Source organism: Eulemur rufifrons, chromosome 7, assembly GCF_041146395.1.
Source record: "Eulemur rufifrons isolate Redbay chromosome 7, OSU_ERuf_1, whole genome shotgun sequence".
Lineage (NCBI taxonomy): Eukaryota > Metazoa > Chordata > Mammalia > Primates > Lemuridae > Eulemur > Eulemur rufifrons.
In genome coordinates this window covers 246,461,501-246,488,020 of record NC_090989.1, presented here as the reverse complement: position 1 = coordinate 246,488,020, position 26,520 = coordinate 246,461,501, and the positions used below count along the sequence as shown (strand labels likewise).

Genomic DNA, 26,520 nt, shown 5'->3' with positions numbered 1-26,520 from the left:
CTTAGCTGAGAAGTGTCAGCCTCTAACATTCCCAACAACTGGGAGAAAAACATCTGTTTAAAGGAATCTGGGTGGCACATTACAGGGTCCACTATACAGATTATTGTATGATTCTGGTGCCACCAGACAGCTGAACTTTACAGAAGGCTGATCAGTATTTCTAGCAAGGCTCAAATCAGAATCTGGGGCAAAGTAAGCAGGAAGAGGAGGCAGGAGCACAGGATAGCTGACTCAGGCTGCTGAGCCGAGGAAGGCAAGGACTGCTGCAGGGAGAAGGCAGGGCCGCCTTCTAGGCCACAGTGGCAGCCTCCTCTGCCCAGCAGCCTGCGGCTGGGATCGGCTTCCACTTTGGTTTTCATTTTATTTTGGCAGCTTGTTAAATTGAGAGAAGGTGAAGGCCCCGTTACTTGGTCTTACCCTTTAGGGCATGTGAGCTCTGGATTAGAGCAGATGGGGAAAATGACAAGAACTTGAAATAAAAAGTTACTAGATCTGACATTTGTGGCCAATTTTTCCTCTGGTAAAATTTAGGTACCTTGCACAGGCAAGATAAAACTTTTTCAACTCCCCGCTTTCCTTTTTCCTTGTGGTTCTTACACCCCACAGGTATGTGGTATATATCGCGTTGTCTCTCCAGTTTAATCGCCCCTGGCTCTTTATTCGTAAAGAATTAGATGCTGGAGGCCACTCCCACTTCACTGAATTGGGAGCGAATGGGGTCAGCTCCTCGCATCTCTGAAATGACTCACATTTATGGCTTTGAGAAACTACCCCCAACCCTACACCACCAAAAAAAAGTCCACAGATCTCTGAGGGAGGTTGCTAAGAATTCAGCAGGGAGATGAACAGGATAATAGAGGACTTTGTCACACAGGGCTGACAGCATGTTTTAGAATTGCTGGTCTTAACGGTTAAGCTAAATAGTAGATAAAAAGAGATTTGTGCCTACTTCCTCGTGATAGTCTCTTTAGAAAGACTAAAGAGACTAAAGATGGAGGAAGGAAGATGCTCCCATCTGTAGGAATTTAGTTTTGGCATCCTGCTGGATTGAGGGTTTGGAGGCCACATGGCAAAAGCTTTTCATCTGGAGAACCAAGTCTGACCCTTCAGCAGTGGCTGCCTAGAGAGGCTGTGTTAAGAATGATTCTGAAGCCAGAGAAAGCCTCTCTCTGATTGGCTGATGGCCGCTCTGGCTGTGCACCTGGGGAGAAGTGAGACACCTGGCATGTATTTGGCCACCTCTGGAGTAGAGTCTGCACATAACAGACCTCAGTTGGCTGAAGGGTGTTTATTTTCATTTTTTTAAAACTCTTTCCCATGCATACCTTTAATCCAGTGTGGGATATGCTATACTTTTTGAGTTACTCAGAGATAAAATGCTGAACATATGATGACAAGTTAAAGAGGCAGCTGTCTAGTTCCTGAACTTTAGGGGAAAGGTGGAGGATAAAGTAAATCCTAAAATAAACATTTGGGTAGGGAAGAGATAGTTGGAATTAGAGTAAGTATGATCTGGTTTGATATTGTATAGGAGACCCAGATCAATGACTACCTAGAGAGTTCTAGGTCCTATGTGGCTGGACTTGCAGATACAAAGGTTGTGGGTTTGGAATAGAGAATTCTCTCATTATCTCATTTGATCTGATGGCAGGCAGTGAAGTATGAAAGTAGAGCTTGCAGCACTATGCTTAGCAAATCATAATTGGAAACTTTGGAGATCTACCAGATTGGTAGGGAGAGGGATAGTGTGTGTGGAAGAAATAAGAGAGCGGAATTGGTGGCAGGAGAGGGAAGGACAAGCAGGGCCAGATTCCAGTCTTTGCCCTTTTTGTTGAGGGTGTGTTTTCCCTGAAAGAGCATCAAGGACTATAGGTATAACTCTCTGAACTGTCATTTTTAAAGTTCCTTTTGCCTACCAATTTCTCTTTTTGTCAAGCAACCAAATAAAAGGCTGCCCTAATATTATCAATTCTCAGACTTTCCCTTGCTGAAGTACATTACATTGTTCAACATAGATTCCTATCTCACAAATAATGCTTTTTTAAAGGTCCTATTGCAGTAGTTGGAGTTGTAAATGATGACTTGTTTTGCTGTTAAATGAGGACACCTGTGCTTTCTCTAATTTAGCTAGCACAATAAGGCAGCTTTGCAAAGGAATTTTGCATTTCTCACAAGATACCTTATATAGCTGTAAGTCACAGTTTTGTTTTACTTTTCCCCCCAGTATAGGGAATTTGAGACATAGAAAGAAAGAAACTAAAGATGAACCAGACTCAATTAAAGTGAATCAGGCACTTCAATTCTGGATTTCTGGTTTCTGCTATTACTTACTTTAATGGCAATATTTAACCATTACTTACACATTCTCAATAGTTCTGAGGTCTGGTCAAACATGTCACAGAATTTAATGAGATGCAGTTAAGTTAGGTATGAAAAACAGAAATCTAACCTGAGAATATGTGTAAGATTAATTGAAAGGTGATTTTAAATGAAAAGTTCATAAACATTTAGTGATATCTGTATATTATATATCATCTCAACATAAAACTTAATGACAAAATTATAATTCTAATTTATACTAATATATAAGGAGGTTCTGAAAGTTGCAAACAATATGTAGAAAAAAATGATGTACCAAAGTTGAGATCCTTCAGTATTAGAATATACTGTTTTCCTGTACTGATGCAGAAAAATAAAAGCCATTCATTTCCTGCTTTGACTTGTCCTTCAGAAGGTGGGATAGTTACACAGAATGACTCATTTCCCTCACAAATCAGAAGTTGCCAATCTAATGAGAAATGGGCATGTGTGGAAAGCAAATTAATAAATATTAAAGTTTCAGTCCTAGGAAATTGAGACTCTTCATTAAATTGGACAGCCCTGTGAATGTTTGAGTTACTCATCTTCAATGTACATTGGATAAGATGTGATTAATATTCCATTTGTTAAAGATAGATAAAGATGTCTTAACCTGACACATTTCCTTTCCATGAGTTTTAAATGAGAACCTGAGTTCATTTTACTGGCACTATTATAAAAGTAATTCATTTACATGATGCTTTGGTTCATGAGCCTAAAGGGTTGATTTAGAGAAGGTTTTTATTTGATTGTTGAATCATAAAGGGACAGGCTTTTGGGTTCCAGCCGCATCATCTGGTTTATGCATGATTTGTCTTTGTTCCTCAGTCATTTCACACATAAAAGAAATATATCAGCAGTAGCTCTGAGGTGCAAAAATAAATGCATTTGCCTTTTGGGGTAAAATATTTGAATTGTAAAACTCTAGTACATTATTCTTATTTTAATTAAAGGAGGAAAACAGATCCAAAGTGATTTTAGGAGTTTAATTAGGGTAAATTGGTCAGGCAGTTTAGAATTTAAATTCATGATTCTTTTCTACTCTATTTATTGGATGGTAATTTATGCATATACAGATACATTTAGTGAAATGCATTTTAAAAATTCTATGTTAAGATCTTGTTTTTTATGAATCAGAGGTTGTAAGCCAGCAGCAGTCCATGGGCCTATTTTGGCCCACAGAGATGTTTTGTCTGCTTATAAAAAGCATTGATTTTTCTTTTTAGTTGTCTACCTGTAAAAAATGCATAGATTTCACTTAAAAATATAGACTTCCAGTTACTGTTGAAAAATCAGAAGATCCAGCAATATTAGGTCTTTATCTCCACATAGCGATTGCTACTAGAGCTGAGTAACTGCCCGCTTTAAATAGTCCATGTGCCCAGCAGCAATGGCCTCTTTACCTGACAAAAGCGTTTGAGTATGACACCCCCATTACTACAAATCAGACTTTTCTCTATTGGCCTAGATGAGAAAATTTTGGCACTGAGAAAACAATTTAGACATTATTAAGTGGTACTTGTATTTAAAGAGATTAGGTACATGAACAAAACTTAGGGTACTGCTACCTTGAACTTTTTTTTAGTAAGAAGTGAGTTCTAACTTTTCTTCTTTCCTTTAAGTTTGTCCAAAGATGTATTTGCAAAGGGATGACCAAGACCAGGGCAAAACCAGCCCGCCCCTCCCTAATACACACATCACACACTTATTCCAACAGCTCCTCTAATTAAAGGTCTCAAACAGCTCATAAGATGCCCAAAGCCAATTAAACAATGCTCATCCTTGTACCTCCCAGTAGATTGGAGAGTAGCTTGGCAAACGCTGTGATTGATATGAAAAGTAGTAACGTATTTTTAAGCACTTTTAGCACTGTTGTTACTCTATGAGGCACAAGCTTTCAACACAGAGTGGCCTTTTATCCTCTGTGCTTTTGGAGTGTGAGAACTCCATGGAGGCTACATGCACCACAGCGTTCCTGTGGGCTGAGACTCAAGGCCGGGAGAAGAGGGTGGCAGCGGGGGAGTGACAGCCCTGGGAGGGGGAGTTGGCAGCTGTCATCTGAATAGCAATTCCCTCTCCCATTATCCTCCTGCCCAACACTCCATCTATTTATAGTCATGGTTTCCATCACTGCATAGCACCAAGGCCAGCTTCCTTTGCACGTTTCATTTCCTTGTCTGTCTTGGAATTTCATTTTGATTTACTAAGAATCACTGGACTGCTTCAGGAAAAAAAAATCAGCTAGTAGAAATTGGAGCTAGTTGGTAGAGAATCTGCTGGGAGGAATTTATTTAAATACAAGAAGTTAAAGCCAAATCTATATGGTAAGTTAACTTTATGTTTACCCATTGTTATTTAATTTCGTTAATTTCCTACAATGTCATGATTAATTAGTTCAATGTGTACGCAAACTATATTCGTGCTGTTAAGAGAAAAAAATGAGGAAAACATTTTATGTTCTAATTACAAAGTAATACACATTTAGTGTAGAACATATAAAACTACAAAAATTCAGGAAAGTATAAAGAAGAAATTTAAAATCACCCTCTCCGGAGATAATTAACATTGTTAACTTTTGATTTTATTTCTTTACAATCAAATATGTATGTATGTTTTAGGAAATTGTGATAATTAATCCTAGATATGCTACTTAATTATCTGCTTATTTATGTATAATACTAAATCATAAATTTTCCATATCTTTAAATATTTTTTCAAAGGTTTTTAAATGTCTATATAGAATTTCATTATATGGATATTCCACGGTCTTTGGAAAGTTAGGTTTTTCCAAATTTGAGTGATAAACATTGTTGTGATAAAGACATTCATAAGCTTTCACATTCAAGCTTTGTACAAATCTGTGATTTTTAGAAAAGGAAAAATTCCCAGAACTGATTTGTGAGTCAAAGGGTAGTTGGGCTTTAAAGTGACCTTCACAAAGGTTGTAGGAATTAAACTCCCCATGGCATTGTATGAGAGCCCAGAACAGGGAGTTTTTCTTAGAACTTCTCTCTGAGAAGCTGCTTGGAATATTTTCTCTGAATGATTTTGTCTAGTTATCTTTACCCCATGAAGAAGACTAATAAGTTGCTGGGGTTTCTTGGAGCATAGGAACAGGAAAGTGGAATGCTGCCAACTTTGAAAATGTTTAGAAAACGTGTGGGCCATCTTACCCATCATTTAAATTAACATTTGTTTTAGATCATGAATAGAAAACCAACTCTTCTGGAAGAAAGCATAAATGTCTGCTGGAGAACATGTATTTGCTTTGAGAACCCTTGGGACCAAGAAAATCAAATACTTAATAACAACAGCATAATGAGGCCACAGGGGTGCTGAAAGCATTAATTAATGAATGATTTTAAAGTTCTCCAGAAACCTAGGGAGTGTTCAGACTGATGGATTCCTTTACTGACAAAGACTTATATGCTGAACTGCTTGGAGTGACTTGATTAAACCAGAGCTAAATTTTGAAACACACCTAATTACAGTCCCGCCTATTGTAAATGGGATGCATCATAGTTATTGGAGTCCTATTATTCTATTGAGAAGATGATCCACAGTTATCCACACCCATATTTTTGAAGATGTAGGCTGTAGAACTAAACTTTTAAACATGCCTGGCGCAGTTTAGGAGTGAATATTGTACTGTCCGTATGTATGATGTCTCAAATGACAACAGAAGAGCCATAGGAAGACAGGCCCTGAACTGACCAATTGAAAAGAACTTGAGGCTCTGATCAGAAAAATTAAAGCTATATAAATAGATCAAGTTTGGACAAGTGCTTCCTAGTGTTGTCTAATGAAACTTAACATTTTCAGCGGTCCTTCTGAGTTTAACAGGTTTCTAACTCCTAGCAATAAAACCAGATTTTGCTATAGTTTACTTGGAAAATTTAATCTCCACTTATTCCTGCAGTAAGATTAATGATGTAAAAACAATATGACTTGGTTGTATAAGTTGACACTGATGTGACAACTCAGTTGGAAAACTTGCTGTATTTTGTCATAAATGCAATGAAGATTTTTTGCTTGTTTGTTTTAGTGATCCTTAATTACTTAGAAAACCTATAAACTGGAATAGCATAGAGGGATGAAGCTGTTCCATGCCTTAGAAGAGAATTTATGCTAATTATAATAATATGTTGCCAGCATGATTGTTTTGTAAGGGATGTTGTATCATTGATGTGCTGGGAACAGTAGTTACTGTTCCCTGAGGATAGGAGACTTCCCTTAAGGGGAGAAGGGAGTTCTGGTCTTTCTTTTTTATGTTATAGTAATGACAACTCTTGTCCAGGATTAACCTTTCCTGATGAATCTTTTGCCTGAATAACAAACTCAATAAAGCACTTAATACCATCAACATTAGCAATATATGAAGTTAGCCTAGTAATTAAGGAATAGGAAGTTTGAGCCCATTTAGACTTTAATACATTAATTCCCATAGCAGATTCCCTGAATTTCATTCATCATCACATTCATGGGTCCATTCCTCCATTCACTTATTGACTCATAGCCTGAACTGAGTGTCTGAATTGAGTGCAGCAGCCACTGGGGCCATAGGATGGGCTCCTTGCCCTCAAGGAGCTCCCAGCCTGGTAGACCAGACAGGGGAATTCAAACACAGTGCGGGCGTGCTACTACGGAAGTGTCCTCAGTGTATGCAGGTATAGGGATGGAGTAGCCAACCCTGCCTCAATGTTCTTCCCTACTCCCCCAGCTCCATTCATCTGATTTTAATTTATAGCTATTTTACCCCAGAACCTGGCCACTCACATTGTAGCCCACAGACTAGCAGCATCAGCATCATCAGCAGTTGGTTAGAAATGCAGCATCTCACACCTATCCAGACCTATTGAATCATAATCTGCATTTTAACAAGATCCCCAGGATCCCGATTTTTGTCACATGATCAAAAGTCCTCATATGTGGAATGTAGGGGTGGCACTGTTACAAATGGATGTTCTTAAAAGTGTGAACAGAGCGAGCCCACTCTTGATCAATGAGTACTGGAATGATTTAGTAATAACAGCTCCTTTATTGTGTGCCTATTGCGTGCCAGGTGTGGCTGCCAAGTGGCTTGATATAAGATCTTACTCATTTCTCTCTATAATTTGCAGGATAGGAATACTTATCCCCATTTTGCACATTAGAAAACAGAAGTTCACAGAGGTTAAGAGATATGTCCACGCCATGCAGCAAGTAATAAGTGAGCCAGAATTTAAATGCAGACTGCTTGGTTCTAAAGCTTTTCTCTCTCCACAGACTCCCAACTATTAGAGACACATCTCTGAAAGCTTGCTTTACACTTGGTTTTCTTTTAACTGTCAGTTTCATGATACAAATTTAGTACATTGAACTCAAACAGCTCCAAAACTGGAGTTAATTGCCTTCTTCTCCAGATACAATTAATAATTGCTGTAAAACTGCTAGCATGCTGCCTGGCAGCTGCCAGTTCCCAGGTGCAGTTTTGGTAAATGGTTTCATCCCATTGATCTGACAATTTATGGTGCCAGATATTAGATGAACTAGTTTTCTGAAAACCTTCAGGTAGACTCCACCTTGGGAGGTATGTCGGCAGCGTTTGGTTGGCAGACTGTGTGTTAGATACCTTGAGCCTGTTTCTTTGCTATGGAATATATTTTATTCAGGGAATGCTTGTTGAATCAATTTTTAAATGTTTTTCTTTTAATCTTTGTTCTTAGGATTTATTTTTCTTGTTAAGTTTTTCCTGTTTAATTTATTTCTATCCAATTAAAGAAAAGTACGACATTGTATGATCATTGTAACAAATGTGAACATTGTGAAGATATATGAGGAAAAAGTTAATCTCTCTCCTAATTCCTCTTCATCCCTACCCTACTGTGGTAACCAGTGTCTGCAAACTGGCTTGTATTGTCCCATACCTTTCTCCTTCCTCTTGCAAATATGAACAAACAGATACATACATATAGAGGGTTTTTAATTTTGCAAAAAAATACCCCGCAGTTTGCTCTTAAAATGTCATGGATATCACTCCCTCCACTCTCAAATCTCATTTGCAAAATGTCTCTTTCTTCACTGTGCGGATTCTCCATTTGAGCAGGGGAAGTGAGAAAACTATTTTCAGTTTAAGTATCTCACACTGGACGTTAAGGAGATGTGCCTAGAAAGGTGGTGATACCAGGTAAAAGTGCTTGTTAATAGAACCCATGAACATGTCTCTATTGATCTTTAAGGAATTATCTTTCTAATCTAGAATATGGAAAAAGAATAGTTATATATGTTGTTTCTTCTATTCTCTAAAACTAAGCAGTTTGATCATTCTTTTGGTGAGAAAATATGGCTTATTGTGGCAAAATTAATGTGGGGCCCAAAATGCTCTGATAGTACACTGTACTCATTTCTCCTTGCCTATTGCTGTGCTGTCTTGCACAACTTCAAAGCTTCCCATCATTTGTGAGGAAAACATTTTCTTCCTTAATAAACAGCATGACTACACTTCAATTTTCTGTTTTTCTAACCTTCTGGTTTATGTGAACCTGGTGCCAAATTTCTCATCATGAAGGTATCTGGTTTATAGTTTGACAGCAGAGATAGCCCCAAATGAACTGTTATAAATAATGTATCTTGTTCTTGTTAGTTATGGATTGCATATTAATTTTGTCCACACTGTATAATTATCTTATTCTTGTGAAGAAATAATATATATAAAAGAGGATTTTAAAAGTATAAATACTAGGAACATTGTTGCATTATTATCACTGTTATCATATTCCTGTGCCCTGGTACACATTATTTTCTGAATTAAAAAAAAAGGCTGTATTATGTGCTCTTTGGGGCTTGGATAAATAATCTTTTGTTCTGGTGGTTGTTGTTGTTATAGTCCTCTTTCTAATATGCTTTCCTGGTCTTCCTCTGGCCTCCCTTTGAGCCACCCATCATGCCCACGGCATCTGATGGCATTTATTAAAAATGATTCTAGGCCAGGTGAGGTGGCGCAAGCCTGTAATTCTAGTACTTTGAGAGGCCAAGGCAGGAGAATTGCTTGAGGTCAGGAGTTTGAGACCAGCCTGAACAACATAGTGAGACGCCGTCTCTACACAAAATAGAAAAATTAGCTGGGTGTGATCGCGCATGCCTGTAGTCCCAGCTACTCAGGAGGATCGCTTGAGCCCAGGAGTCTGAGGTTGCAGCGAGCTATGAGCACGACACTGCCCTCATGCTTGCGCAACAAAGTGAGACCCTGTTTCCAAAAAAAAAAAAAAAGATTCTAGTTTCACATGGTTACATTTTATTGGTAACAAAGGCATCAAGGTCCAGTGAAAAGAGCACTGGAATGAGAGTTAAGAAAGCTGGTTAGGGCCGGGCGCGGTGGCTCACGCCTGTAATCCTAGCACTCTGGGAGGCCGAGGCGGGTGGATTGCTCAAGGTCAGGAGTTCGAGACCAGCCTGAGCGAGACCCCGTCTCTACTAAAAATAGAAAGACATTATATGGACAACTAAAAATCTATATAGAAAAAAAAAAATTAGCCGGGCATAGTGGCGCATGCCTGTAGTCCCAGCTACTCGGGAGGCTGAGGCAGTAGGATCGCTTAAGCCGAGGAGTCTGAGGTTGCTGTGAGCTAAGCTGACGCCACGGCACTCACTCTAGCCTGGGCAACAAAGTGAGACTCTGTCTCAACAAAAAAAAAAAAAAAAAAAAAAAAAAAAAAAGAAAGCTGGTTAGACCTCTTTGAGCAATCTCATAATTCTGCAAATGCTCAGGATAATACTTTTAATATTTCATTGTGAGTATGTGTGTGCATATGTATGTGTCTAAACCTCCCTCACTAAACCATGAGCACTTTAGGACAGGGACTATGTTTCGTTCCCATTTATCTCCGCAGGGCCTAGAACTTCACCGGATGCATTGTAGGTTCTCTATTCCTGTTTGCTCACTGAAGGCCTGGGCCTTAGTTTCCTCATCTGCAGTAAGGGGATTAGACCAGAAGGTGTTAAAGCAATGCCATGGAATTCTATATGTGGACAGAGACCTTGAACCTGAGGCCCAGCCAGGTGATGCTTTGCATGTGCTGCACAGAGGGGAAGTGGGTCAGTGGGTTGAGAAGTTTGCCTGCACTGCCATTTCACAGTGGTAGATAAAAGAGACACATTACCTCTTTTGAGCTTCAATTAGCTGTGCTTTTGGTCCTGATGTCTTGTTTCACCACCTTAAAGAACATTTATTGTGTATACGAATGATTCCATAAACAACATAAAGTCAAGTTGAATAGTTTTCTTTTTTAGCTTACATGACTGTTTAGACTTTATTTATATAGAGAGTGCAGAGAATCTAGCCTCTGTATTCTTGTTTAAGTGGACATTACTTGTATGATATTGAGCTTTAATACCTGGCTGGACAAAAGAAATAGATTCTTTCCTTATCTGGTATGATGTTGCCCTTTTCAGGGACCTATTTCCAGCAAGGAAAATCTGTGTTTCTGCTTGTAGCTCCAGCACCCTGCAAGCACCCTCACCCCCACCCCTGCCACATGCACACCGTTTGCCTTTATCTCCTGATTAGAGAAATCCATACCTTGCCACCTCCGTCGTAGGCAGCATTCTGTACCAGCAACATAGTCTTTCTCTCTTCCCGTGCTGAGAGAAATGAGCTTAGTGTGTTTTGGAAAATTTCAAGGCAAGTGTGGCTTGGGTTCAAGATGAGGGAGTTAACCTCACCATGCTTGTTTTTGACTTGAGTCCATTTTACTGCTTTTTACGAATGAGAGGCCAGGATTAGCAGCTGCTGGGTGCAGGTCTAAGGTCTGACAGAAGCCTTTGCAGAGGCACCTGCTGCTTTCAGAACTGCCTGGGAGTGAGGGAATCCCCCACACAAAAGGCTTCTGTTAGATTTCTATGCATCGCTGAGAAAGCTTAAATACCAAGGGAAGAAAACACAAGTGATGAAAGAGAAAGATGGATTAGGAGAAATAAAAGAGAATACTGTCGACAAAAAGCTGTGCCAGGGCAAAAAGTGAGAATGAAGCAGTAGAGAAAAGCTGGAAAACAAGCCCAAAATGGCTGGGAAGAAAACCTGGCAGCAGCATCCATGTTTTCTAAAACCAGGGCAGGAACTATAATTATGTAAAATATCCACTACACATCATCATTTGAAACATCATGTCCACCCCTTTAGTCTGTGCGAGTTACCAATCCTTCCAGAACAAATAAGAACAGTTCTGAGCCCCTGGCATGGAATGGTTACAGCCCCTATGCCAGTCCTTCTCTCAGCCCTGGCATGAAGTAAGGGGTCTTAGGCAGCTTTGAAATACATACATTATGGAAGCCACACTTCCCTCTTTCTGTGTGACCACAGGCCCTGTGTACTACTGGGTACTCTGTGTGGTTAAGTCAGGGCCACTTGGTGAGTGTGTCATGACCCCTTTAGAGATCTGACACCTATCTTGGATCTCTGTGCAAAAAGTTATGTTCACAGTGCACCTTGCTGTCTGCTCGGGTGAATGTCACGCTGAGTTAGGCAGCATGGCTGCAGTTCTGAATCACCCCACGCTTGCTGCCCCTGCTGTACTATTAGAGCTACGTGCAGGAAGATTCTCTCTTTATCCTGCCTGCTGCTCTCCCTCTTCTTCCTCCCATGGATACAACATGATAGGAAACCAGTTGATAAGCGAGCCTGGTAAAACGTTTGCAGACTGCCAGCCCCAGGGACAACACAGAGCAGAGTATAGCAGGGCAGGTGTGAGGCTGAGAGACAGCAGATAAATGTCATTTTGGATGGTCACCTGACTCAGGGGAGCCAATGTGCACATTGGCAGGCATATGGACTGGACTGGCTGCCTTGAAAATGTCTGTCTAATCAGAGACAGGTTGTTTCCATAGGTTATTTCTATCAGAAATTTGATTCTGGAAGTAAATATTATCAGATAATCAGCAGTGAAAGCTGCAAGGATGCACCTAAAAAGCCATGAGCAAATTCAAGTGAAGAGAAGGCAGAAGCCGTGATATCATAGTAGAAGCAATAGGCAGAGAAAAGATCATAGCATCAGGGTGAGAAAGATCTACCTGAAGACTCTGTGGAAATAGTTAAGTCATTTTAGTGGCAGACACAAAAGCGAAAATCTTCAAACTCTTCTAAGGCTCAGGTGGTCAAGCAGCCCCTAAGGAGCAGCTTAGGGTGGGAAGTTACTAGATCGGCTGGGAAGGAGACAATGAGCCCAAATGCATCTATTCCATTTATTCCTCATGGCACGCAGGCAGCATGGTCGTCATGTTTGCATCATCCATTCTCCCGTGCCCCCCAGGTCCCGTGGGGATGATGTAGATGTGGGCCCAGGTGGATACTCTACACACAGGCATCTGTTTCACAGCTGAGCAACACTGAGCTGAGGAAAACCCCAATCTTATAAGGAAACCTGCCCATCCTCCCCTCTAGAGACAGTGACATAACCTTTATTACCCTGGAATGTAAACAGATCTTCTCCGGGCAGGGGATATTCTCTCTTTACTATGCTGATCAGGAAACAAATGCACCCTCTGATCTGCAGGGGAACACTATCTCTAGCGTCCTAGGCTGTTTGCTGTGCAAACATTCTAGAAAAGATAGTCTGGCATAAGACTTGTAGAAACATTATGGAGAATTGTCTCCCAACACTAAGAATTCTCAAGCTGCCTTGGGTGTTGTTCCAGTTTACATAGGCCAAGTCCTATTTTATCTCCTGTTTAGATTCATGTGAAACTCACACTTTCTTCACTGCCATTACTTTCTTAAAACAACACTCCTCCCCTTACTCACATTAGCCTGGGTGGGTTTCTGCTCCTCACCCCCAGAAGACCAGAGCTAACACAAAGCTGGAAAATTAGGTTGTAGTCAGAATGTGGGGCCTTGAATGCCAGGCGAAAGTTTTGATCACATATGAAGCCCTGACACCTGGATGCCACAGGTCTAGCTTCCATTATGCTTGGTCCACTTATGCATCCGTTCATTTGGGATGTGACTGCCTGAGACAAAGGAAATTATTTCTATTCATTGTCTCCATGATGCTTTTAAGGGAGCATCGAATTTGAACCAGAGTCAAAAGTGATCAGTTTTCTTTCCTATAAATACTATTGTTTGGATTTCTTGTTACAATCCTTTTTTTTTTTAAGTCTCAATACATATTATTAAATGAAACTTTGATGCTTAGAAAAAGTACAGCTCGGATTACAAGTTTGCATGCAGGTCTTCTCACTGGGCAGTCCTCCTGTGTCAGAAGCTCTTTGCACTCTTTGACTTGCTTCTAATAGAGCTATCCTTGAATGCTCAGTCTCTGCACAAGTATCTTCTTCAAAGAGGCATTCCTGGACCCACCATCTAAACTAGTTCTTGCCTTGTGTCTTCTCTTGTAGCACTTGCTTTTTTCATTCTTAGAACATAGCACAATTTGTAATTGTATAGCCTATGGGGGGGGGGGGGTGTGTGTGTGTGTGTGTCTGTCTTTCTAATGGCTTCTCCCGCACCAGACTGTAAACTCTATTAAGATAAGAGTTATGTCTGTTGTTCATCACAGAAAACCCAGCCTGATGCAATGAGTGCTCAAGAAATATTGACTGGAAAAATTAAATGTAGATTTTTGACTCTCTTATTGCAGAGGCTTGAATATCAGCTCAGCGAGTTTGCAGTTATGTGGTTAGCAATAATGTCATTGACTTTTATATTGAGAGAGTTTTTACCTAGTACAAAAGCAGTATATTCTCAATGCCTCCAACACAATAAACAGAAGAGCACAAAGGGAAAAACCCCCAATATGCAGTAATTCTGCTGTTGGCATTTTACAGAGCTATATTTTAAAGAAGAATAATTTACCATAAGGATAGAGAGGGAAGAGGACGTAGGATGTAGGAGCAGTTTTGAGACGGTCCACACAAGAATTGATAGGAGAAAAGGCAGGAGCCGTGGGAGTGCAGAGAAAGGGGCTAATGCTGGAGACATTCCAGAAACACCATCAACAGGACTTGGTGACTGATTGGACTTCAGGAGCCAAGAATTGCCCAAGGCAATGCTGAAGTCTGGGGCTGTGTGATTGGTGAGAGCTGTAGTTCTTAACAGAAATAGTGGTGTTGGAGAGGCCGTGACACCTGGGGAGGAAATAGGCTTTAGAGCCAGCAGAGGTGGATTTCACTTCTGCTTCTGCAAGCAAGTCACCTAACCTCAGCGAATGCATTTCCTTCCTCTGTAAAATGAGCTTGACAGTTCCTGCCTTGCCAAGTGGTTGTTGGGTAAGTTATTTAGCCTTTCTCAGTTTCCTCATCTGCAAATAACAGCACCTACCTTATAGGCTGTTTCGAAGATCAAATGAGTTATTATGGAGTAAGTGATAATATAGATGTATTTGCTGTGATGCTTATTGTTATTAATGTATCATCAATATATGGACAGGATGCTGATGAGACATACAACTGAAACTGTCCACCTGGCAATGGAAAATGATGATCTAGAGGTTGGATGCATGGTCTGTTTAAAAATAGTGGCAAAGCCAACTTTCCAGGGTAGATCATGTGTTGTCAGGGTTAAAGGCTAGGAGTCAAGTTTCCATTAACTGAGGGGCAATGGTCACTGTTACTGTTATGTCCCAGAGTCCCCTTCTAAGATGAATACCTCAACCTGGCTGTGTGGATGTAGTTTATTAGCTGGTACCCTGGGGAGCCTACGCTTGGATGTGGGTGCCTGCAGAAAAAGCCTGAGGATGCATGAAGTGCTGAGTTCTCAGACAGAGAGAGCACATGGGAGAGGGAGAGGAAGAGCCAGAGGGAGAGGTGTGGGGGCAGAGGGGTTGATTTGTGCAAGCAGGTGCAAGGCTTGAGAGGTAGGCAGACCTGACCTGCAGCAGGAACAAGGTCTGGAGCAAACAGAAGGGGATTATCCTTTATGGTGGCCCTTGAATGTGGATAGGTTAGAGTGACCCCAAGGTTGGAGGCTAACAGAAAATATTTTTCAAATTCTTTATACTTTCTAATTTAAAGTAAAAATAAATGTAAAATAATGGACTTTGGTCTGCTCTTGGCTAACTGCTTCCCTCCCATCAGTTTTGCACTGGGAGAAATGTTCCCTTCCCATATGGCTTCCTGCCCCACCCAGGTTTTTTGATTTGTTTTATTTTTTACCGTAAGTCCATTATAACTGGAAGCAAAGAGCCCACCTGTTAGAGAGGGGGCTGCCGTGGGAACACTGGGAGCCCTTGTTGGATCAGGTTCTTCTGTGATAGCACTTTACTAGCTCTTCCCCCTTTTCTCTGAATTAATGGGAACCTCTGAATGGGAGCCCCTAAAAGGACTCCTGATCACTTCCATTTTCAACCCATCCTTGGTTCCAAACAATCTTGATAGGCTCTACATTTTCAGAAGTGCATACATTTGGAATGCAGTTAACATTTCTCACTTGGGGCATCCCTGCCCTTTAATGATGCAGACAGAACTTGGCCTGAACCCCAATGTTTGGGACTGTGAGCTCAGCATGGGCCCTCACCCTGCCCAGGCCCTCTTTTGTGTCTCTGTCCCTGCTCCTAAATCACACAACCCCCTCATTTCCACCCAGAATACAATATGGGCTCAAAGCTTTAACGTTTTTCCATTTTTATAAGAAATCCAGTGCAAAGCAGCATTTTCCCGCATCTGTAGCTTTAACTGAAGATCCATTCATGAAGGGTGAGCAGCTGAGGATGGACTACACAGCCCCCCCGCCCCCCCCCCCCCCAGTCACTCACATTCTGCCTGCTTTCCTGGGCCCCTCCGGCAGTGCACAGGACCAGGTCTTCCAGGACGTTCTGAGGCCCTAGGTCTTCTGCCCACACACATACCAAACATATCAATGTGCACCCACACCCCACATTAAGTGTAATTTTGCTGCAAGCGATGAAAAGCATTTTTATAATTGGGCTTTTGAAATCATTTGACTATAAGTAATTCATTCAACTTGTGATTGGCTCTGATTTCTAGGGAGTTATGCAGTCAAGAATCCTTAAAAAGTGAGAAAACTTAATCTATCAATTGTTTTCATGCATAACAAAGTATTTTTGAATGCTAGATTTAACAGTTAAAGAAGTAAATGCCATATGTGTACAGACATTTACATAAACATCTGATAATTTTTATGTTTTTCTTTTTGTATTCTGGAGACAGTAATCACTTTTAAGCCCTCAAATACATACATACACCTCGTAAAGAGATTGAACTGTAGGCACTGCAACTATGCTTTCCAGTGGATAGGGCAGGTTAGCTGGAGGCCTGTCCATAAGGAAGACCCTCTAGGGAAAAGAGGCTGGTCCCCACTCTGGCTGCATTCCTTTGCAGAAGCTGCCCCAGCAGGCCAACCATTTGCCCCTTATGCCTGCTGGAATAATGATGAACACAATTTTCTTTGTCTCGTTACACATATTTTTTCAGAGCACAACTAAGTTTAAAAATAGCCATGTGGCACATTCCTTATACAGGGATTTCATCAGGAACCTCAAGCAACCTTTAGAGAATGCTTCCTTTGGAAAGGATTTGGCTTACAGTGCAGAAGGGGAGATGAAAACATCCTGGCAGGGGGACCAGCATGGGCAAAGGTGGGGAGGCAGGGGCTGAGATGCAGCCCGGCCAGGTCTGAAGGGCCTTGGAAGCCGCGCTGAACATTTCAGACCTTACCTCATAGGCTATGGACAAGAACTGACATTCCAGGAACTGGCTCAAATAACAGACTCAGAGAGTAACTTAAGGTGAATGGCATTGATTTTTCTTTTCCTTTCTCTTCATCCTCCTCCCCATTCTTTCAGGCATGAGAGGTTCCTTTTAACATCACTATTTCTCTTAATAGCTAGATAAGCCCAGATATCTCGTAAGCCCCCAGAGGAGACTTGGTATAAGCAGAACTGATGGAACAAACATCCAGACATTATTTTGAGTTTTGAGCCACCACTGGGGCTCCATGTGCTTTATGTTTGGATTATTCAGTGTTTTTCCCATCCTTTAATGTTAGGTCTTTTCAGCCAAATGATAAGGTTGAACAGGGTGGAAATTACAGGGTGGGGATGACAGTCGTGTTTTAGTATAAGCTATCGCTTCCATTCATGTTGCAAGGGTTTGCAAGGGTAGTTCTTTTTTTCTCTTTTGATGTCTTTGTTTTTGCATTTTACTTACCATGCTTTTTGCTCATTTACCTATTTCATCTCCTTTATTCCATCCACTGGATTAATAGCATTTCCTTTTTCTTTCTTTTTTTTTTTCAGTATTTGCTTTTTAAAAAATCAGTGACCGATGTTTAAAAATTCAGATTTTCCAGAAAACTCTGAGTTTCCAGCTTTGTTTGAAAGTTAACATCTATGACATTGGGCTTGTGTTCCTTCATGGCAACAATCTGTGAGAGCTGCCTTCTTTAGACAGATATATTCTCACCAGTCTACCTCAGGCCCCACCGTACTCTGTTGTCTCCCTGACCTCGAGAAGACATCAGTTGCCATTTCATTTGAGCTGCTGCCTTCCCATACCTGGCTGTTAACTAATTTATGTGGCCTACTCTGCCTCAGTAAGCATTTCAGTTTGTCACTGTCTTTTAGCTGGAGTAAATTCAGTGAATTTACATTTGTTATAATTAACTGTACTGATATATTTTAATTCACATCTGCTGAAATTTTTGTGCTTTCTGTTTGTCCCAAAATTCTTTCTCTCATTTTTTGTCTTCTTATAGATTCATTGGGTTTGCTGTCTCACTTCATTTTTTCTTCTGTACCACTCTGAAAGTTATACTGTTTTATTCTTTCAATGTAATTACCTAGTAATTACATACATCTTTAACTTACTAAATTCTAAAGTTATCAATATCTTTACCTTCCTTTGAACACCACCCTTCTGATTTATACCCCCCTCAATCCTTATGCTAGTCTTCTTGTGTGTTTTAAGTCTATGTATTTTTTTCTTTTAAAAATGCCATAGAGCATTTTAAAAAATTATTTTATAGAGGGAATGCTTATATTTACTTACCTATGTATTTATCACTTTCTATCCTTTTAATTCTTTCTTATATCTTCTTGTATTCTTGCAATTTCTTTTTATATCTCCTCCTATATGTCTTATATTTGTGATCACTTTCCTTTTGCCTGAAGTACATTCTTTAGAATTTTCTTTAATGAGGATCTGCTGATGGCAAATTTATTCTGGTTTTTTCTGTACGTGTCTCATTTGTGTATTCTTTTTCCCCTTTTTCTCCCTTCTACTACTTCAGTAGTTATATATTCTATTAATATTTCTTCTCTCCCATGTCCTCCCTCATCTTCCTAAAAATTATAGTATGCATGCTTAGCTTTTTAAAAGTTTTAAATTATTCAAAATTGCTATTCCCCTATCAAACAATGTACGGATCTTAGAATATTTAAGTTAATTGCCCTTCCATATTATTAGTGTCTAATATTTTATTCTGAGTTGTTTATAACTCCTTTCCACATTAATCTTTATATATATATGTATATTTGTTTGTTTGTTTTTTGCCTTTCTTATCTGGGTAATGGGAAAAGTATTTAAAAATAGGGATTTTTATAAAATTTGCTAACATGTTTATCTTCTTTGCTCATCATTGCTCATTTATCTTACTTCTTTCTCAGTTTACTTCATATTAAAATATATTGTTATTGCTTAGTTTTTTTTGGTGGGGGGGTCTGTGAATTGTGTAGTCTCTTCTTTTTTTGAATGAAAATGTTTTTATTTCACCCCCTGCAATAGTTTCAATGTGTCTCTCAAAGTTCATATGTTAAGAACGTCATCCTCAAGGCAATGGTGTTGAGAGGTTGGACCTTTAAGAGGTGATCAGATCACGAAGCCTCTGCCCTTATGAATGGATTAATGCCATTATTGTGGGAGTGGGTTCGTTATCGAGGGGGCGGGTTCCTCATAAAGGATGAGTTTAGCCACCTTCCCTCTCTGTTACCCATTTGATGCTTTCCACCATGTTATGACACAGCAAGAAAGCCCTAACCATATGCTGGCACCTTGACCTTGGACGTCCCCGGCTCCAGAATTGTGAGGGAATAAATTTCTGTTCTTTATAAATTACCTAGTCTGTGGTATCTGGTTATAACAGCATAAGACAGACTAAGATGTCCTCATTTTTGAGCAGTAATTTAATAAGATATAGAATATTAGTTTGACAGTTATTTTTCTTTTACCACTTTAAATGTGTTATTCCATTATCTTCTGGCCTCTATATCATTAATGAAATGTCTACTGCTAATCTGATTGTCATTATTAGTTTGGTGATTTATCTTTTGCTCTCTAGTTGCTTTTATGATTTTCTGTTTGGCTCTCCTGTGGTTTATCACTCTGTGTGTGTGTGTGTGTGTGTGTGTGTGTGTGTGTTTCTTTGGAACCTTGCTTGGGATTTGTAATTTTCTAGATCAAGAACACATGTATTGCTTTAATTCTGTTAAATTCTCCTACTCCTTCCTCCTGGAATTTCAATTAAATGTATGTTTTGTTTTCTCAATTTACTCTCCATGTCTTATAACCTCTCTTTCACATTTTTCTATCTCATTTTTTCTCTCTCTGCTACATTTGGAATACTTTCTTCAGGTCCATCTTTCATGGCACTAATTTTCTTTTTAGTTGCATCTAATATGCAATTCAACTTTTGTTCACTTTTGAATTGTATTTTTGAATTCTATTCAGTTTTTTTTCCCAAATCTGCCCTTTTTTCGTAGAGGATGGTTCTTTCATTAACCATAATTAGTATATAGACCCCATCAGATTATTCTCTTACCATCAGGTTTGGTGGTGCTAATTCTTCTGCTCATGTATGTGACCTCACCTTCTGAATGGTTTGGTTCTTTGTCTCGTTGGTTCAGCAGGAATTGTTTATTCTGAGGGAGTCTTGTGAGTCCTGAAGTATGAAAGTATTTCTACAGAGCAGTTTGAGTTTGCTTCTACTGAGGTTTCTCTGGTTCTGGGAACATTTTTTATAGGGATTTGTCAGTTCAGGATTCTTGCACAGTCTAAACAATGTAAATTTGGGCAATACACTTGTGCATGGTACGGGCTGGGTTGGTTTTTATTTATTTTTTTCATTCTATGCATTTTTTTTTTTTTTTTTTTTTTTTACCTTGAGACTGGGGCGTAATGCAGACTTACTTGCCTCTTCCCTGACCTACTGGAGGAAGTGGTAGTTTTTCTAGTCCTATTTTTTTATGTAAATAGAGGTTTTCAAGAATTCTGACTTGATTCAGTTATGTCAGTTCCAGTCTCTTAACTTGCATGGACACAGGGCCACATCACACTAATCACTGGGTGCCCTGGACATTAAAATCAAAGGCCTAGCAAGATGTGGAAACAACCCAAGTGCCCATCAATGCATGAGTGGATTAATAAAATGTGGTATATGTATACCATGGAGTACTACTCAGCTATAAGAAACAATGGTGATATAGCACCTCTTATATTATCCTGGATGGTGCTGGAGCCCATTCTTCTAATTAAAGTATCACAAGAATGGAAAAACAAGCACCGCATGTAGTCACTATCAAATTGGTACTAATTGAGCAACATTTATTTGCACATACGGTAGTAACATTCATCAGGTGTTGGGCAGGAGGGAGAGAGGAGAAGGGTTTAGGTAAATACATACCTAGTGGGTGTGGTGCGCACTGTCTGGGGACAGGCATGCTTGTAGCTCTGACTCAAGCAGTGCCAAGGCAATATATGTAAGCTCAACGTTTGTACCCCCATAACATTTTGAAATAAAAATATAAAACAAGAAAAAAAATCCAAGGCCTAGACCCCTAAGCAGTTGTTCCAGATTCAGCCCACCTTTGAGTGATTGCAATATTTGTTCTCATGCCTAATGCTTTGATGTTCGATTCTCTCTTCATTTTTGACCTGTATTAAAAAGAAAAGTATTATTTTATATGTCTATAAAGTACATTCTCATGATGGCCACAATGGGTTATATTTTATACATGTTTGGAACTGAAGGAAGGTCTGGATGAGTTCAGTCTGACATTTATTTCTTTGTAAGTTAATTCATTCACAAACTATTTATTGACTACCTGACATGTCCCTGGCATTGTTATAGGTGCTGGGGTACAACAATAAACAACACAAAGTGTTTGCTCCTATATAGTTTTCATTCTCTAAGGAAAGACAAAATAAACAATAAATAAAATATTTAATAAAATCAGATGGAGCTATGAAGAAAATAAAGGCAGGGTAATGGGAGAAGGACTGGGTTGTGTGAATGTGCTTTACTTAGGATGACAAAAGAAGCTTCTCTGAGGAGTGACCTTTGAGCACAGGATTGCATGAAGTGATGAAGAGTCATGCTGATATCTGGGGTATTAGGGTTAGATATGCAAGAGACTTATTAAAGCAACTCCTGTGAGCAAGACCATAGTGGGGGGAAAATAAAAATGTGGGGCCCCTTGCTCAAAAATAACATTAAGAATTTCAAGGTGGCAACAGCATAGCATTCAACCAAGTACAGAGTTCTTTTGAGTGCTCTGACTGTGTGGGAAAAGAGGAGTACACTGCAGGAGCCTGGGAGACCTATGGGGAAGAGAGAGAGGAGGGAGGAACCCAGGGGAAGAAGAGACAGGAGGGAGGAAGGCTGAGCAGAAGCCTCCTAGAGTGCGGTGCTATTCTAAGAGAGTCTGGCAAGGCTACTGGGGAGTCTTTTAGCCAAAGCCACCTGTCAGGTGAATTTTCATCTCCCAGGAATAGGTTTGCCTTCGTATCTTTGCCACGCTCACTCAATAACTAGGAGTAGCCTACAGGAAACAGAGTTTGAGCACAAATGCAGAAATGGATTTCAGAGCACAGTAGCTATAACTCCCGGCCAATTATTCCCCTTGTAAGTTGGATGTCTACAATGCACATTCAGCAATTTTTAATTATACTTATGCTGGCTCCTAGATCAATAGCTTTAACTGAATTGTTTCAAATATCCAAAGTATTCAGCTGTCATGTAGACAAACATATGTGTAAAATTCAGATTCCTTCTCAACATTTTGAAATCACTGCAGCCTCACTGGATAAAGAGATTTTTAGGAAGAGGGAACAGCGATTGCAAAGGCTCTTATTATGGTTTGAATTATGTCCCCCACCCCAAACTCTTATGTAGAAGTCCTACCCTTCAATACCTCTGAATGTGACATTTTTTGGAAATAGAGTCATTATAGATATATTTAGTTAACCTGAGGTCATACTGGGGTAGGGTGGGCGCCTAATCCAAAATGACTGCTGTCCTCATAAAAAGGGGAAATTTAGAGACAGACATACACACAGGGAGAACACCACATAAAGATGAAGATAGAGATTGGAGTGATAAGTCTACAAGCCAAGGAACACTTAAGATGCCAGAAAACCATCAGAAACAAAGAGAGAGACATGGAACAGATCCTTTCCTGGTGCCTTCAGAGAGAGTATGACCCTGCCAACACCTTGATTTCAGATTGCTAGTGTCCAAAACTGAGACAATACGTTTCTTTCTTATTTAAGCCATCCAGTTTTGGGTTCTTTGTTATGGCAGCCCTAGCAAACTAATATAGCCCTGAAGTGATAGTAGACTTGGCGTGTTATAGAAACATCAAGGAGGCCACTGTGGATGGAGCAGCTAAGTGAGGGTGAGAATTAAACAGAAAGGAGAGATTTCCAAGGGCCAGGTCTGTAGATCATGGCTTTGTGAACCAACATAGCATCATTGGTTTTTATTCTGAGTGTAATGGGAAGGCTTTACAGGGCTTGACAAGGGCAGTGGCCTGATTTCACTTATACTCTTAAAGTACCACTCTGACTACTGTCTGGAAATAGATTGTTGAAGAGAAGAAGTGGAGGCAGCATGACCAGCCTGGTCCATGGCAGCTGTAAAGAGAGGATGATGGCTGTAAAGAGTGGATGAGAGTGCTTGCTGGGGAAGGGGCACCAAGTGTGGGATGTGATAGCAATTTGAAGGTAAACTATATAATTTTGAGATGGATTGGGTAGATGACTAGAATTGCTGTTTTCTGAGATGGGAACACTGGCTGAGCAGCTTGTCTGGAGTTTTTAGGAATAAATGTAGGTATCTGCCATGTTTTAGAAGTTCCACATTGTTTTTGCAATTTGCTTTTTCATTTTCATGGATTTTGTTCCATATCGATATAGATATATTGACCTCGTATTTGGAGGGTTGCCCAATATCTCTTGTATGGATGTACCATTCTCTGTTGAACTAGTTTCCCTCTGAATGGACTTTTGGATTTCCTTTTTTGTGTGTGTGATTATAAACAATGATGCTTTACATAGCTATATTATTTGTCTATGGCTGCATAACAAAATACTCCCTGACTTAGTGACTTAAAAAAACATTTATTATCTCACAGTTTCTGTGGGTCAGGAGTCAGAACACGGCATAGCTGGGTTCTCCAGTTTAGGTTCTCTCATGTCAAGGCTCGACTGGGAAGAATCTGTTTCTGAGCTTACCCAGTGGTTACTGGCAGGATTCATTTCCTAGTGGACCATTGGCCTGAGGGCCTTCATTCCTCACTGGCTGGTAACTGGAAGCCACCCTCGGTTCATTGCCATGTGGGCCTCTGAGTAGGAGAGCTTGCAACGTGGCAGCTGGCTTCATCAAAATGAGCAAGCAAGGGAGTGAAAGAGTATGTGAGCAAGAAGTCATGGTCCTTTATAACCTAATCTCAGAAGTGTTCCCATCCCTTTTGCTATATTCTTTTCACTAGAAGTAAGTCACTAGGTCCAGCCCTCCCTCAACTGGAGAAGACTATACAAGAGCACAGATACCAGGAAGGAGAGATCATTAGGGCCATCTTGGAAATCTGCCTGCCACTGCAGCCCAATACATTTGTCTTTTTTTTTTTTTTTTTTCTTTTGAGAGAGAGTCTTGCTCTGTTGTCTGGGCTAGAGTACTGTGTTGTCAGCCTCAAACTCCTGGGCTCAAGCGATTCTCCTGCCTCAGCCTCCTGAGTAGCTGGGACTACAAGCACTCACCACCATGCCCAGCTAATTTTTTCTATTTTTAGTAGAGTTGGGGGTCTCACTTTTGCTGAGGCTAGTCTTGAGCTCCTGACCTCAAGCCATCCTCCCATCTCAGCCTCCCAGGGTGCTAGGATTACAGGCGTGAGCCAGCGAGCCTGCCCGGCCTAACGTTTGTCTTTTTATGAATTGTTAAAGATGGGTTTGCTGAGGGAAAAGGTATGCATGTCTTAAAATTTCACATAGAACACCAGATTTCTTTTCAAAAGCTCCACTCCCGATTTCAAAGTTAATTTTGATGGGACCATTTGCCATTCATTGCCTTAGAGGGAGAGGTTGTAGATCTTTGAAGAGAGCTTGCCAAATTTTGTCATAAACGTTTCTTCCCTCCCTGTCTTTCTTTTTCTCACCCAAAACTTCCCAGAACAGGAAGTAGCTATATGTCTTGTAACAGAAATGATAGGAAGGTTCTAACCATCCGGCACATGCATCATGGCAACTGGTCCAGGGTACGATGACCTGGGTCATGCCATTAAAAAATGTCATTGCCTTCACTTGCCTGCTGGCTTGGGTAAGGTTTATTCAGCCATCCTTCATAAGAAGGCTGAAAAATAATAGCCATGTGGGGAATCAGGTTGGGCCCATGACTTCTGGGGAAACGCCACTTGAATCGTTTCTTCTGAATCCTCAGAACTCAGGAGCTTCTGGTGGGCCATGGAATAATGAGGTGTACATTTATTTCCTCATTAGTCAGAAAGCACCTTTACATAAAAGGACCCTTTTATGTTTAATAGGATATGGTCAGAGGAAATGTGAATTATTATCCGAATTACTTTATCTCCTTCCCACACAAGGCTTTATAAAATTAAACACATCCTAAATCTAGACTATTATAAAAAATGAAATAATCAGTATGTCTATGTGTCTTAGTTCAGGCTGTTATAACAAAGCATCATAGACTGGATGGCTTATAAACAATAGAAATGTATATCTCACAGTTCTGGAGACTGGAGATTAGGGTATCTGTACGGCCGGGTTCTGGTGTTCGCCCTCTTGAGGGCAAGAAAGCTCTCTGGGGTCCCTTTTATAGAGGCACTATTCCCATTTATGAGGGAGGAGCCCTCGTGACCTAATTATCTCCCAAAGGCCCCACCTTTTAACACTATCACATTGGGGGTTAGGATTTCAACACATGCATTTGAGGGGATACAAACATTCAGTCTGCTGCACTATGCTATCAGGTTAGGTGCCCCAGTTGAAAGATAAGACTACCTTGGCAACTTCCCAAATGCCTGCCAAGGTGCCTTCCTTCCCCTTCCTCTTGTGAGCGAGGTGGGGTGGGGTGTGGAGCCTGGGAGAGTGCAGGACCTCTGAGGAGGTCTTGATGGTGTCCATCATGGATGCTTCCTGTTTGTGGCTGGCCCCTTGGGTGGAAAGGGGGCTGGGATTCCTCCTCACACTCCCCCTGCTTTCCACCTTCAGGTCCCTGTGTTACCCCCAGAAGTCACATGGCCGTCTTTGGTGTGGATGAGTCTAGGGCCCTGGCTGTCGGGGCAGCAGCTCCATGTATGTGACACCGGTATGGACAGCCTCTCCTTACTGGACACCATGAAGGCCGGGGCTCTGCCTCCTTCATGCCTGCGTCTTCCTGCGAGCCTGGTGCTGGAGGCAAGGCTCTCCAACCATGGGGTGACTCCTCCATGTCCCAGCACGACCCTACCCTCCCCCTTGTGCCGCCCTCAGATGCTGGGCAGGTTGTGCTCACATTTCACAAGATTACTCCGCTAGATGAGAAAAACGTCTACTTTATTCAGGACAGCGAGCCCAGGCGTGCGGATTGCATTCTCTGCAGAAATGAGGATCCAAGTGTAGTGGCCTTTAAAAGCTGAAATAAATCAGGGCTCCTTGGCTATCCTACTCTGGTCTGTCAGTTTTTGTCTTTTTCTAGAAGCCATGCAGGGTTAGGGAAAATTAAGGAAGAGCAAATAAGAACCAGCTTATTGTGTAATCACTTAAAATCTTCAGAGTCAGAATAGCTATCTGTAATTTAAAATATAAATGTTTGCAAATGGTTTGTGTCTTGATCAGTTATGTAAAGATCTGCATTTGAGATGTGCCAAAGGAGCTTTTAGATGATTCTTTTTTTAAATGACAGCCTTGCTTGTCTTTGTGGAACTCTGTATTTTTCAGTTTTCACCTATGTTAAGCCTCTGAATT

General features: G+C 40.6%; 2 protein-coding genes across 3 annotated transcripts in view; one reads left to right on the top strand and one right to left on the bottom strand.

Moving 5' to 3' along the window:
- The window catches only part of IFNK (interferon kappa), a 28,720-nt gene extending 17,763 nt beyond the window's left edge, over positions 1–10,957 (bottom strand). Inside the window, exon 1 of the mRNA XM_069472127.1 lies at positions 10,916–10,957. Coding sequence (XP_069328228.1) covers positions 10,916–10,957 — 42 coding nt within the window. The remainder of the gene's footprint in view (positions 1–10,915) is intronic.
- The window catches only part of MOB3B (MOB kinase activator 3B), a 181,065-nt gene that overhangs the window by 22,438 nt on the left and 132,107 nt on the right, over positions 1–26,520 (top strand). The window lies entirely within an intron of this gene.